The sequence below is a fragment of the Nylanderia fulva genome, unplaced genomic scaffold (assembly GCF_048542155.1).
Source record: "Nylanderia fulva isolate GAGA-0341 unplaced genomic scaffold, ASM4854215v1 Scaffold5, whole genome shotgun sequence".
NCBI classification, from domain to species: domain Eukaryota; kingdom Metazoa; phylum Arthropoda; class Insecta; order Hymenoptera; family Formicidae; genus Nylanderia; species Nylanderia fulva.
The window spans coordinates 4,557,548-4,572,914 of NW_028190587.1; the positions used below are offsets into that span (position 1 = coordinate 4,557,548).

At 31.7% G+C, this 15,367-nt stretch overlaps 1 protein-coding gene across 3 annotated transcripts in view; it reads left to right on the forward strand.

Annotated features, from left to right (window-relative positions):
* Positions 1 to 15,367, forward strand: part of LOC114941589 (uncharacterized) — an 86,430-nt gene that overhangs the window by 62,900 nt on the left and 8,163 nt on the right. For all 3 annotated transcript variants that reach the window (XM_029316599.2, XM_029316601.2, XM_085487051.1), the window contains 7 exons: positions 5,146 to 5,312; positions 5,749 to 5,822; positions 5,906 to 6,004; positions 11,465 to 11,837; positions 13,419 to 13,679; positions 14,856 to 15,006; positions 15,208 to 15,322. In XM_029316599.2, the coding sequence (XP_029172432.1) occupies positions 5,146 to 5,312; positions 5,749 to 5,822; positions 5,906 to 6,004; positions 11,465 to 11,837; positions 13,419 to 13,679; positions 14,856 to 15,006; positions 15,208 to 15,322 (1,240 nt within the window). The remainder of the gene's footprint in view (positions 1 to 5,145; positions 5,313 to 5,748; positions 5,823 to 5,905; positions 6,005 to 11,464; positions 11,838 to 13,418; positions 13,680 to 14,855; positions 15,007 to 15,207; positions 15,323 to 15,367) is intronic.

Here is a 15,367-nt window from a genome sequence, read left to right on the forward strand (position 1 = left end):
ATGCTTATTGTATTTAAATAACCATTTTTGTAATAAAATAATTATTTTTTTATTTTTTTTTAATTCATAAAAGTTTTAAATCTTTAAAAGTGTTTTTATCTACAAAGAAATCATGTCCATTGCATATAAATTCAAACTAAAGGTTAAATTGGAAATATTTTTTGATACGATTTATTACGCGTGAATTGATTAAAATAGGTCATACTATATATATGTATATATATACATATATATTGAATGATATTTCATTTCAATGTAATGGCTCATTGATGTATGCGGCAACATCTATGTGAACTCAATATTCTATTTTTAATAAATTAAATTTTCAATATAGAAAATGATATTATTTCACATGTAGTGGAAGTCATAAAATAATATCGAGAAATGACTCATCAAACTTTACGATATATAAAAAAAATTTTGCTGATATGTTCATTTACATAATTATTTGTAATTATTTGTAATAAAAGTTATAACATTAGCTTCGACTACAAACGAAATTATTACCTAATACAAAATGATAAATGAAATATTTTATCATTTTTTTTTTAATACATATATTGAAAATTTAATTTCTTAAAAGCAAAGTACCTTTACATAGATTCAATCAATTAAATGTACAATGGCGTGCATTCTCTTCATTTAATCAAAGAAAGAGATTTACAAGTTTTACAATATTATTTCATTAGTTATAAAAATTTGTTATTTTGAAAAAGTAAATTTTTATTGATAATGTAGAATCTGCAATCATGAACGTTTAAGCTGTTAAAATTAATTTAACTTTCTTACGATAATCAACGAGCGTATCTCTAATTCTTCCGCTTTTTATCTTCGCGGATTAACGTTTGCGGTAGATCGCGGACGTTTTATTTGTGCTGAATAATTGCGTCGCTGTGCGCTCCCGCTTTCTCATCCGCTCCCTCGAGTTATCTCGTTCGTTAACGTTATAGCGTTACTCTGTTCTATCGACACGAGATAGTCAGAGTTCGCCAGATAGGCTCTCGGCCAGATACGCAGCAGATAACAGACATCATGCCAAAGCGTCTATTGTTTATTGCTGCTGACGTGTCGCGAGAAAAGTGTATCTCTCTCTTGCGAGAGATAAATATTTCGGATGGCGAATTAATTCAATGGGCGCATTAAAACCAATTAGTCCGACTTATGCAAGAGAGAACGATGCAGAATGATTTACCGAAATTAACGGAGATTTCAGTAAATTGTGTTTGTGTATGTGGACACGATTCTTGAGAAAAGCACAAACCGCGCGTGCGGATCGTAAATTGGTGAAATCACGCCGCTAGCCTTGATCTATAACTGACTTGTGTTCAAGAATCCCGAGTGGCATCCCGGTAATGCGCTTGATGCTTTTTAAACAACACATTGTAACCAATGATGATCTTTCTATTTACGACAGAAATACGCATAGCCGATCTATAGCGAGGCGCACCGTATCGAAAAAAGCGATCGATTAATATACAATTTAAGATGAAGCTTTTAACTAACTCGAATGCGCGCGCGATGGAGTTTTTGTATAGTTATGTATAAATTTATTTATAGTTTTTTTATGATTTTAGTCATAACATAAGAGGTTTATTAGAGGGTCAGGCTGTTATAGCTCTCATCCTATTATATAAGCGATTCGAATGAAAAAAGATTAAAGTCATAAATGCACGTGTTGTCAAGGTATTATAAACGCATGTTTGCTTATTTTATACTATATATTATACGCGTATAGGACGAGCAACAGGTCGTCAGACATTTCCAAACATTTGTGAGAAATATGCAACGCGTAAATCAGTGACTTTCCCGAATTTCTGAATAAACTAGGAATTAATGTACTGTGATGTTATATCGAATTTAATAGATACAAATTTTAATCGATTAATACATTGACGAGCGTAATAATTAGCAAAATACGTTAAATATAGTACGTATATCTGCAGTATGTAGATATACCATATGTACATTGTATCGTGTACCTAAATATAGTATGTTAATTAGCGGAGAAAAATAAATGTCATATCGTTGTTTCTTGAATATTCGATTATGTAATCTTACAATGTCAGCATATACGTTCACAAAGTATTAGTACTAAGTTGCAGTAATCCATCACAATGTCAACCTATCAATGGAAAATTAATAGTTTGAATAATTTAAATAAATTATTAATCTCTCTTGTGATTTGTAACCGACATTTTACACATTATATATATATATATATATATATATATATATATATATATACATACAATATATACAAATTATATTTCAAAAATTAAAATTATGTAAATTATATATTACTATAGCGAAATATTTTTACACAATGCTTCTAAATAATAATAATATTTTTATTAAATAATAATAATATTGAGAATTTTAATTAAAATCTCAACTTTTTGCAGAAACAACTACAAATTGGCAATGAGTTGACATATATATTTTATTTCCCGTGAAATTTAGTGTGTTGATTTTTATTGTTATAGAATGTTTCAAGAAGAAAAGAAAAAATAGGGAGGCATTAAGTAGAAACCACTTTAGTAAATTAAATTTCTGAGATGCAGACAAACAACAGTGAAATATTATTCTCCATTTAATCTAAAATTTAATAAACTTTAATGCAAATTAAAAATGCGGAATATTGAATTTTAGTTAGTTGTGACAAATGATGAACTGAATATTTTCTTATATTTATGTTTTCATCACGTCAATTTCGCGTTGTTTATGTGGCTTTATAAGAAGGCACACTGCAATATATGAGATTTTGCATTTTACATATTTTTTTTTTAAATATATAATTTTTTTGCAATTTCCTTTTAATTTATCTATAAGGATGCAAACACATTAGTTGCTGAATTAGTGAAAATTATATATTTAAAAATGATTGTATTTATTTGCCAATATACCATACATACTCTCATCGATCAAATTATTTAATTTAAATACTGGAATGCCTGTCTGTCTCAAGGCTGATCACAAAGACTTATCCATCCGTGCACACTTATATTGTCGTTATCTTGTAAAAACTGGATATATAATTGATCTGGATATTAAGAATTTCCTGCAAACATACTGTGATGTAATTGGAAAGAAATATTTTTATACAATTGTTGTGTCTTTGTATCTATACTTATAAACAACTCGCAAGAGTAGAAATAAAATATATGCAATTAACTAGTTTTTCTTTTGATCGTGTCTCGATTAAAAATACATATAAACATCAGCGAAACAAATATTATTAGCTTAAAGAAATATATTTCTGAAGTATAGTATAAAGTATATATTATATATACAAGAAATGTGTATAAACAATGTTCTAAATTAAATTTGAGTTTTCTTGGTTTTAATTTCAAATAATTTTTGTTACTTAATTAAAATTATCATGTATTATATTTATTATATAATAAAGTAATTATTACATTGGAAATGTTAGGAAATAAAGAAAAATTTTAAATATAACCTTCTTAATCCTTGAATTTCTGTATATACGCGATTGAGATTATCATTGAAAATTTTTATATCCAAAGCATCAGTATCACGTCTTCGAGGACATTTTAATTTACGTCTAATATCTCTGTAACGCTGTACGACGAGCCAACATCTCGCGTTAATTGGTGTAATTCGATTCTACCTCACGTTTTACACTTAGCACTTGCCATTTTAGCAAGAAATAACCCTCTCGAAATGATTTCTATAAAAATTGAATTTTTTTCTCAGGGAATGACGGATGTCACTTCCGTAAAATATCATGTGAGAAGTAAAATGTAAATAGCGGTGATTTCTGACAAAAATTATGACCGATAAAGCCCACAACGCTGTTGCAAGTGCAAAGACCCATAAACAAACCAAACGTGAAAAAATCATAATCGTTATGACTATTGTTAAATGTGCCATGTGTATATACAAACTAAGATTTCGAAAATAGACTATTCGGTTTGTGAATATTTTTTTATGTTCATATAATAAAAAAGGGATGAAGAATCAGCCTAATTATTTACACATGATTTTTCTTGGCTCAATAATCTCCACTCCTAAGGAAAAATGTCTCAAATTATGTACGAATACACCTCACGCAGAGACACGTAGTTTCTTTAAAATAAATTCATAGCACAGCCATAACGATAGTTAATCTATTCGGTTTGTGAATATCTTTCGCAAAATAATTTTAATATTAAATATCTTAAATATCTTTGATTAAATAAAAAAAATCCTTGTGTACGTGTGTGTAGACGCGCATCAGAATCTTCGAAAATACAGCGCCAGAAATATATACGCGCGACTGTTTATCGAAGTTCTCACCTACACCCATATATTAGCTATCATTATGGCTGTGCTATGAATTTATTTTTGTTCATAATCGCGCGACGGTGTATGTATGTGTTGACTAAATAACTGCGGGAAGCTGTACGATGTAATAAAGAAACTACGTGTCTCTGCGTGAGGTATATTCGTACATAATTGGAGACATTTTGCCTCAGGAGTGGAAATTATTGAACCAAGAAAAACCATGTGTGAATAATTAGGCTGATTCTTCATCCGTTTTTTGTTACATGAGCAAAAAAACATTATTATTAAAGCAGTTATCAAGCAGATTTGATATTATTGATAATAAATAAAAGAACAGAGATATAGTTTTACTTTAATATAATATAGTAATAATTTATACATACAGTTATTAATTATAACTGTATAAATTATATCGCAACTATTATAATTAATAGCTAAACTATTATATAAGAAATTATGCACTATATTATCTTACACGTGAATGACATCCTCTTTTTGATAAGATTAAGATATATTCATAGATTGACTCCAGTTATATGAAAAATATTAATAGACTTATTAAAATACGAGAAATAATATATTAATTTCTATATAAAATGAAGTTGTCGCATTTTAATTTATAGAAATATAAAATCGAGATAGACATACATTGCGCATCTTATTAACATACAAGATTACATTAAAACAAGTTTGTTGAAACTTAATTTATGTAAATTTAAATACAAAGTAGGCATACGTCGCTTACATTATTAATATACAAGAGTGCATTTCTATAAATTGTAAGCTAAAAAACGCACACATATTTCGTATGTTAATAACCATTGCGCCTAGATTTTATTTTTATTTTTTCCCTTGTTACAGCAACCCACGTGCGTCGCGGAACATGGCAGAAAAGCAACGCCGCGACAATCTCAACACAAATATCACGAATATGGCAGCCCTCGTCCCGATTGTCGCTGGAAGTTCAAGAAAAATGGATAAAATATCCATTTTGAGGCTAGCTGCCGCCTTCCTGAGAACACAGTACAGTAAGTTTATTTGATTTAAATTTTTTTCTACAAAATATTTTCTATATTAACTCATTATATTATAGCTCATTAATGTCTTCTGTTTCTATTATTATTTTAATATTTATAAATTTTTATTCTTACTAAACTCGTCGTGTTATAGCTTATTTTTAATTATCATATTTTGTTTTTTATTATTCTAATATTCTAATATTTCTAAATTGTTCTTATTATATACTATGCTAAATAATAAATGGAGTTGAATTACTTATCATATTATACATATTTTTTATATAAACAAATTTAATCATAAGCGACAGACAATTTTATAAGTTTAAGCAATTGAAGCATGCGTGTTTATCTGATTATTATTAAATTTTTCGTCCATATTGACACCTTTTTTATTAATGTAAAAAAAGCATTACTCACAGTCACGTACTTCGTGCATTATTTATAGTACTCGGACGTGGCTCGACGAATTTTCTTCCTCGGCAATTCAACGAGTTCGACTTGGAGCAATATTTTGTTGACGTAAGTACACAACGCTTATACGTACATCTAATACAAACCTCAAGACGATCAGCACTGTAGACTCGTTTTTTAAATCATAATAGCACATAGTCGACAGCGGCGGGTTCTTCCTCGTAATCACCACAAAAGGGAAAATCGTCTACGTCAGTCGACAAGTAGAGCAACATCTCGGCCATGCTCAGGTGAGTTTTTCTCCATTATGCAGCAATTTATTTTCATTAGTATAATTAAATAATTTTGTCAACTATTTTTTTTCTCTTAAAGTTTACTTTGCCAGAATCTTCCTTTTAATTGAAGTTAACTTTATACTTTGATACTTTTGTCGCGAAAAAAAATCTATTTTAAATCGGCCAAACAAATCTATAGAAAGAAGAAAAATATTGATGATTTTGACATATTCTGTATAGAAATATCAATGAAAGTTAATTTATTCCAAAGAGAAATATCATTACGACATATAAAAAACTTATCAAAATTCTGACAGCAATAATTGACATTTTATAAAGAAAAATAGAGAGATCTGGAAAATTGTATTAATTATAAAAGAAATTGTGTAAACTCTTTGTCACGAAGCTATATTATGGTATTATAAATACGGATAATTGAGTTTACAGTATATTATTGCAAACAATGTAGTCATCTTTACTCTTAATATATATATATAGCAATTAAAAACTTGATTAATTACAAATATGTCAGGATTATCTTTGCTTCAACGGAGCGCGAACTCTTTCATATTCATCCTCGATATCTCGATAAGGAATAGCGAGTATCGATAGGTAAAAATGTAAACACATTATACCAATGAGAGAATTGATGGCACTTTTCAATATATGAGAATACATTTGCCCAATAGCGAAACATATTAATACACTTTTTTATAACTCGACGATAAAAATCAAACTCTTCTTTTGCATTGGCGTGGTAAAACGCTTTAAATATTCGCCCAATGACTATTTAAAGAAGCAATTCGCTTTGCATATCAATATTTCGCGAAAGTTCCCATTTTCTCCGCAGAAATCTTTTTTTTTTTTAACAGCATATTTATATATTGCGGCCATTGAAATATATACGACCGCGTAATATTTTCGCGCCGGCGCTGAGAAGAAGGTGGATGATGATGTGGGGCGGAAGGGTGAGAGAGAGGACAGGGGAGAGCGATCGTGCGATCTCTCGTGGCTGCAACTGCAGCTGCAACACCGACCTGCCTGTAGTACGTGCGGAGTTAGGAATTATCGATCAAATGAGTGCGTGCAACGCAAATACGCTCCCATGGCAACCATGCGCTGTGTGTGCTCTCTGCTCCTTTTCGCTCGCTATGAAACGTACATATACATATATCTACCAATATCCGTATTCGTTTCGCGTATTTGTACGCCGGAATTACCCGCGCGATTGCTCGCGAAAAAAGATGCGCGTTTCGATGGAAAAAAAATCGTCCGCTGCCAATGAAACGTACGATGATCTCGCTTCGTAATTATCCACCGGATCCACGTGCGACTTTTTCCGGAAATTTACGCGTTTAACCTGATGGGAATACCCTAATGGATGCGAGTTTTCGGAAAAATCAAAACATGTTGAATTACAGATTTTTATAAAATTAAAAAAGATGGAGGAATTTAATGTTATTTAAATATAGCGGAAAAGAAATATATTTTAAAAATTTTAATATTTTAAAAGAATATATAAAAATATCTACAGATGTATTATAACTAGGAATTTTGTTCGAATTACATGATATGGTAATTATAAATTTAAAATGAAAATTGTTACAGATTATATTTTTAAATGTATCACGATTTAATGGTACACTAAGGTATCATTATTGAAATTATTAATATCGATTATTATTAATACGCGTGTGATTTTACTTGCAAAATCCGAAGATTTAAATAGATCATTAAATGAACACCATTTATGTTTTTTTTTTTTTTTTTTTTTTTTTTTTTTCGTTCGTGTTCAAAGAAAATGAGTAGGTAATAATTCAACATCATAAAATGCGGAATTCCGGAATGCCGGTCCATCGAGAAATATGAATTTTATCGGGAGCAATGAAATAAACGGTCCGGGAATTCATTACATGAAACGGAAAACGTATATGATCAAGGGAGCAGATTTAAGGATCACGTAATGAACGTTCCGGGAACAATACGCATGTTCGTTTATATCTTGCGATAGAATGAAGCCGCGGGGTTAACTATCTGCTGCAAATATTAAACACGTATTGTACGAAAATAATTAGCTCGATCGATATTAAGTTACATAATGAGAATCTCGCTTTGCTTCCTACTGCGTTTCTTTGTCCCTGACATCGCATAGTCATCTGACGAGATCGACGTGACGGTCTTACCGGACTATCGGAGATACTTCGTAATTATGCACGTGACGTCGCTACTTGAAGTCTCGCTGAAAAGACGAAGTCGAAGAAACTGAGATAATATATTTTTTTATTCGAATGTAGAACTGCGCAACATTGAATAAATTAAATAAGTAGATAAGATAGATAAGTACAAAAAAAAGGAAGTACAGAAGAAAAAAGTATAAACAATATAAAAAGAATTTTTTTACGTTGTTACCTTGGAATCTGAAATTATATATGTGAAAGCTAAAAATGATACATGTTTATAGATATATTGTATTTCAAATTCACGCTGAAGCAAATTCCATTCCAAAGCGATTTTAACTAAAAATGTTGCAAGCAAATTCCGCGAAATACGAACCAAAAATTTGAAATATAATAGTAATAAAATCTTGAAATAAAATTTATAATTGGATGAACTTTTAGGTAGGTAATTAATTTTATTTATTTTTTCAAATATAATTTATCTATTAAGCAAACATCAGTTATTATTTTTGGGATCAATATTATTGTATTATTATCAAAAACTGAATTTGAAAAATTATTATTTTTGACAGAAAATGATGCAAATATATTATCACACTGTCTCTATTAAATATTTTGTTTAGAATCAAGTCAATAACTAATTTAATTGGAGACCGAATTCCAAGTCTATAAAATTCGCAAAAAATCAAAAATAGAAACAACGGAGATCAATAATGTATCATCGTCGATTATTAATAATAAATAATGTCTTGTATTCTCTACGTTTAGAATATCTCATAAAAAAGGATTCATCACTGGTTTTTTTATGTACGAACATAAAATAATTGAATTGCAATTTATTATGTAAAGTTTTTTAAATACCAAAAATTTCGATTGTGAATGTAAATGTCTATATATGATATATATATAGAAAACTCCTATTCATGGCTTCGATTTCGCAAGATCACCGAATTCTTACGGCCAGATTTTGAGCGGCGTTTAGCGAAACATTCTTTTTGCAACATTTAAAGATCGTGCGGGTTTTAACGATGACTAGACCAGTCGACTAATTTTGGGGTTTTTGGTGAAGAAAATGTGGGTCTAGATTACAATACCGATGACGCAAGAATCTCTCTTAGGGTTCTCAGGACAATAGACCCAGCGAATATTAGATGATGGTTCACGAGCTAAAGAAAATACATTTGAATGTAAGATGTAGGCGTATATGATAACAATTCGGACAGACGAGATATTATGAAATTAGAAATAAGTGGAGAGCAAATGGAGATATAATCAATTAGATTTTTTCGATAAATCGCAATAGATCGTCTAGTTTTGTTTTACATCTATAAACATATTCTTTCATGACATAGTTATGCATTTTTGCGCTTTTGCAACTGCGCAACTTTTTTCTCATTAGTATGAAATTTAGCTATTTCTTATTAATCACTATTAAGATTTGTTGACGAAAAACTATTGAAAACTCGAGTCATAATTTTTATTTTATTACCAAGCGATCGTAATACTGTGCGTGTTTTTTTCTTTATTAATTTTATCTTTTCTTCTTATGAAATATCCTATGGTTCTTTGCATATTTATATATTTATATAAGGAAAGAGATACTTCTATTATGCATTTGTTGCGCATGAAAACCGCATCCTCCAATTTTTACAATAATTTGCTACTTATCCCTCTAAAAATCTAGAATTTTTAAGAGAGCAATATTTTTAAAAAATCTTCTCGGAAATGTTTTCATCCAAAGTACATCCTTCTTTCGTTACACCTAACCGGGTATAGGGTTATCGCCCTTTGTTTGCGCTCAAGGTCGCACGTGTTTATGCTTGCGGGATCCAAGATCGCTTCTAGGAAACTGTCTTCGATGACAAAAACAATATAGCTCCCAAAACAATTAGAAGAAAAATTTTTACGACACAATATACGGTAGTTATTTGCTCGACGAGGCGCCAATCGTACTTTGCGACAAAGATAAAATTAAATAAAATCTAGAGATAAAAGAAAAAAAACACGCGTGTTCCCAGATCAAGAAGCCTTTGGAGATTTCAATGCGAGATTTCAAATTCTTATCTGCGCTTCGTGAGATTAACACTTTGCAACGAGAGATGAGCGCTATATATCTTTAAACGTGCTCTATCGCCTCTTCGTCCTCTCCCGCTCTCGCTCTTTTCTTTGAAATTTCCTTTGTATTTTCGCGAGGCGGCCAACGACGAGGGAGGTTGCTTGCGGTAACAACGTCGAGGATAAAATGTAAAAAAATGTCCGCGCTATCGATCCCACTCTCGCGTTCGCCGGTGGCGCTCCAGATTCAGGCGTAACGATAATAATTCGCGATTCCGCTGTAACGAACCGGATCCTCTTCTTCTCCTTTTCTCTTTTGGCTTCTAGCATATAAGAGATGCCAGAATGCGAGTGGCTTATACAGAGAATGAAAGACAGAAAGGTAGAGAGCGAGGAAAGGAAAGAGAAGACGTAGATGGAGGAGTAGAAGGAAGATGTGCAGGCGGGATGGGAGTTGTTTGTGCGGGTTTGCTCTCGTTTTTTTAGAAGGCACAATCAAGCTGTATTGTTCCCAAGGAGAAACCGCCTGCCGTGAAAACGAGCTCCGTCGCCGACGTGGTGCACCGACGTCGTCGTCGTCGTCGTCGTCGTCGTCGTCGTCGTCGTTGACGTATCGCGGAGACACTGTTGGGTTTGGCTAAGTGTAGATGGCCCTTTGCAGAAGGAGTCTGAAACTTGGTGAACGAAACTTTGAAGTGTGTCTATTCGGAGAATGAGGGTGCGCGTGTGGGAAATTAATAGAGTATAGACATATGGATTGTTGGATTTTATGACAAAGGTCGATGGTAAAGTCTCTAGTGCTAGGGAAAGATAGTTAATTAACTATCCTTAATAGCATAATATATCCGAAAGATATTCAGAGGATATTCAAAGGACATTCGAACATCCTCAGGATGTTCTCTGAACGTCTTCGGGATATGTGTGCTGTTAGGAAATAAATTATGCATTTAATATTTAATCGTATCTATGAAAAATAAAAAGACACTGATAGCCCCAAAGTAACATCAATTGCTCCTAATTCGTGTTATTAATTTGATTTAATTTCTTAAATTGATTTTAAATTAATTTTTGATAAGAACTAAGACGATTATTGCACGTTGATGTAAAACGACGTATTACATCGCACGAATAACAAGAATCAACACCTACGGTGCGAGGCAATTAATTTGATTAAAACTTAGACTCTCGTCTCTCTCTCTCCCTCTCTCTCTCTCTAAATTTCGAAATTGTTTGAATTGCGCAGAACGAATTGCTGGGTCAATCTCTGTACAATTTCGTCTATTGCGACGATCATGTCGAACTTACGCGAAACCTTACGCCTGACGGGATGCAACCGATGCAAATGACGCCGTCGCCTACCGGAGTCGCGCAAGTGCACGACCTGGTGCACGACAACAATTCCAGCTCCTCCGAGGATTCAACGACGAATCACAATAGGACGAACGACAAGAAGCTGTTCCAAGAGCAGAGGCGAAACTTTAAGATCCGGTTGGCGCAACGCGCCAACTCGAGGCGCGAAAACACGCAGTACGCGTGTTTTGACATCTCCGGAGTCCTCCGACTCGCGGAAGCTTGCAAGAATACGGATGCCAACGGAAATCGAGGGAGACATCGAGGTGAGAATCTACAAAAAGCACCAAATATATATGTGGGATAGTTAGAGTCCAAGCTTTATGTATTTGACTGATTGTAAATCAGTAATGATCTTATTATTTAGCTTCAAGCTTGTTACGTTTTTTTTTGTTCAGCAGATTATCAACTACAATATGAGAAAACCAGCTGATCTTACCAAGATTCAATTTTATATAATTAGTACGGGATTTTTGAAAATTAGTTGATTTTGTTACATGTTATGTAACTTATGATTTGCTGAACAGAAATGTAATAAGCTCAAAGCTAAATAATCGATCGTTACTGATTCACAGCCAAGTGGATACGAAAAAGTTGGGCTCTACGAGTTGTTTGACTGCTGGCTGTAACTTAGTAACTATCGAATATTTATAAGTTTGAGATTATTACATCTTTTATTTAGCAAAACATAGTCTACCACATATGAACAAATAGCCAATTCCATCGAAAGTTAAACTCTTATGTATCCAGTGCGAAATTCTTTTTAACACTTAAAAAATGTATTATTTAACATAACATTTAATACAACATTTAATTTTTAATTACAATTTAATCGATTTGATAAAGCTTTTTAATTACAATGTTTTATCGTGTAATGCAGTTAACAGATTGTTTCCATAGCGAATCGAATAATGCTACCGTCTGATCACTGTCAATATATATAATCACGGAGCATGCTTTTATATTATAAATTAATAATATCGTACTTCATTACATATTCCATATCAAAAGTACATGAGACTCGAAAGGGACTTTTCTCGCGCAAATTCTGTGGATCGATGGTCTTGTTTTATCTCGACTGAAACCCGTAACGCTGGTTTCGTAACGAGTATCGCAAATATTTACGCTACTCCTGTATTTAAATTTAGACCTTCGCCGTCGCCGACGAAGATGTTAGGCACAGTCACGAGCGTTTAGATTCTTTGAGACTCGCTTATTAGATCAGAACTGAACGTCGCGGTAAGCACGTGTACGTTGCACCGTTTAAAGATACCAGGTTAAAAAGCACCGGTTAAAAAGCGGACAGGTGAATCTAACCGGTTTAATTACGCCAAGATTGTCCAGTGCCTTTTACCTTTTAATTACGAATTCTTTAATGTATCTCGAATCGATCTTTCCTTAGTGGATATTTAATGGAAAGCCAACAACCACCGTCGTAACTTTTCACTTTCCAACATTGAGCATCTCAGTAATCCGGTTTAAAATTACATTTTTGTTGGGATAAAGCTTGCTTGAGGCGAGTAAAATATGATTTACGTATTTGCATTTAAGCTTTGTTTGCGTAAAAATATCTCAACTTCCAATAGCTTATAGAGAGAGTCCGAAAGTTATCGATGCCTCGAAATAGAATATCAGAATTGAAAATTCTTTGTCTTTTATTTAATATATTTATAATCGAAAGATACAGAAATTCTTTTATAAGCATTATTGGAGATCTAGAAAATCTTTAAACACTTTTTAGATCGTACGATGATTTAATCCTCTTCTGAGAGAATAATACATTTTACTTTTGCAGCTTTATTTTTTACCACGCACGATTGCGTCTAATTGTTTGCTAATTCTTACAGATGTAGTGACTACTAACAACGACATCGTTTTCGCTGGAGTAGCGACCTATCCGAGGAGACGGCCCATCAACGAATTGTCAATAATGGACGCCAATAAAGACGAATATGTGACGCGGCATCTCATCGACGGACGTATCATCTTTTGCGATCATAGGGTGTCCGTCGTTGCCGGTTACATGTCGGAGGAGGTGTCTGGTTTGAATGCGTTTGCCTTTATGCACAAGGATGATTTCAGATGGACAATGATCGGCCTACGACAAAGTAAGTTTTAAATGTAATTAAAACATTAACATTCTTGCGTTGATAAATATTTGCGCGCAGTGCATATGTATGCATATGTGACAATCTCATATCATCAGTATTTTGCTTTTTTTTTTGCACAGTTTCAATTAAACAGGATGTAAAGCCTTGAAAACCTGGTATTCCCGGGAATTTTGTTTTACCTGGAAAAATCAGGGAATTCTCATGGAATTTGATTGGAATTTAGGGAATTTTTTTTAAAACATTCCTAATTATTCTTATTTAGCACTTAAGAAACGTATGTCTAACATATCTTTGCAATATTTAAGTTTTTATGAAAATTTTACGTGATTCTTTTATTGACGATCTATTTTAATATCAAAATCTTATGTAAATTTCATAAAAAATGTTCATTTTTTAGTAGGTAATATTTAAATAAATTAGTACTCCTTATTTATTTAATAAATTAATTAATTTAAATAAATTAATATTTCTTAAGATGTTTATAATAAATTTTTTCTATTTTTATTTTATATTATATTCTTGCATATATTTTTAGCGTTTAGATATATGTAATGATACATCGTACTTTGTTATTATCTAAATTAATTTTATAATTAATAAATCTATATTAAAATGCTGGATAGAAAAATTGCACTCTTAATAATTTTTCAATTGTATGAATAGAAAAAAACATTAACAGCATATATATTAGAGAAACTTTTAAAAAGTTGCATCTACAAATTTTCTTATTTTACCTGAAATTTTAAACAAAAATCAAGGCAAATCGGGAAAATCAAGGAATTTTCAGGAAATTTTTTGAGTAGGTATCCTGTTAAAATATTCAATAAAATGTTATATTTCAAAATAATATAAAATATAATTATCAAAATAATAATATGTATTTTTTATTATATAGTCAAGTTATTTAAAAAATACTATGTAGTTCCTATATTCTTTTTATATACATTTAATTTATTTTCGATTAATAATATTTTATATTATGTACATATTATGCCATTTATGTTATGCCGACATTATTTTAATACATTCAAGCTTTATGACGACGAATTTTGCATGCCATTTCCATAACCAACGCAATTTAAACATGACAACAAGTATATGTAAAGCGACCTACTTAAAGTTCAACTATCATTTTGTACCTGTAATTACTCATGATTTGTTATGCATTCGCAGTGTACGATCATGCCGAAACGTGCAGCTCGTCGTGCTACAGGTTACTCACGAAAACGGGTGAATTCATCTATCTGCGGACACACGGTTATTTAGAATACGACAAGGACACAAAACAAGTGATATCCTTCGTTTGCGTCAACACCTTGGTATCGTAAGTACATTTCATAAATACATTAGAGGAAAGCAAATGAATAAGTTGAGTCACCATCGAAGTTAAAGCAATAAATACATACAAAGGAACGGATTCAATTATTTCTCGAATTATGTCTTTCTATCTTTTGAATATCAAACTACACATGAGATATATATATTGAGCAATATATATAATAATATAAAACTTTATTGCGTACGGGGAAGACGAAGGTGTCCAATTGATAAAGGAGATGAAGGAAAGATTCTCCGCGACTGTATCCACAGTTAGTAAAAATCTTATAAAGAATATTGACGTTAATTCATCGATAAAATTGGTAAGTTAAATTCTATTCTATGCATTTATATTTATACAGGAAACT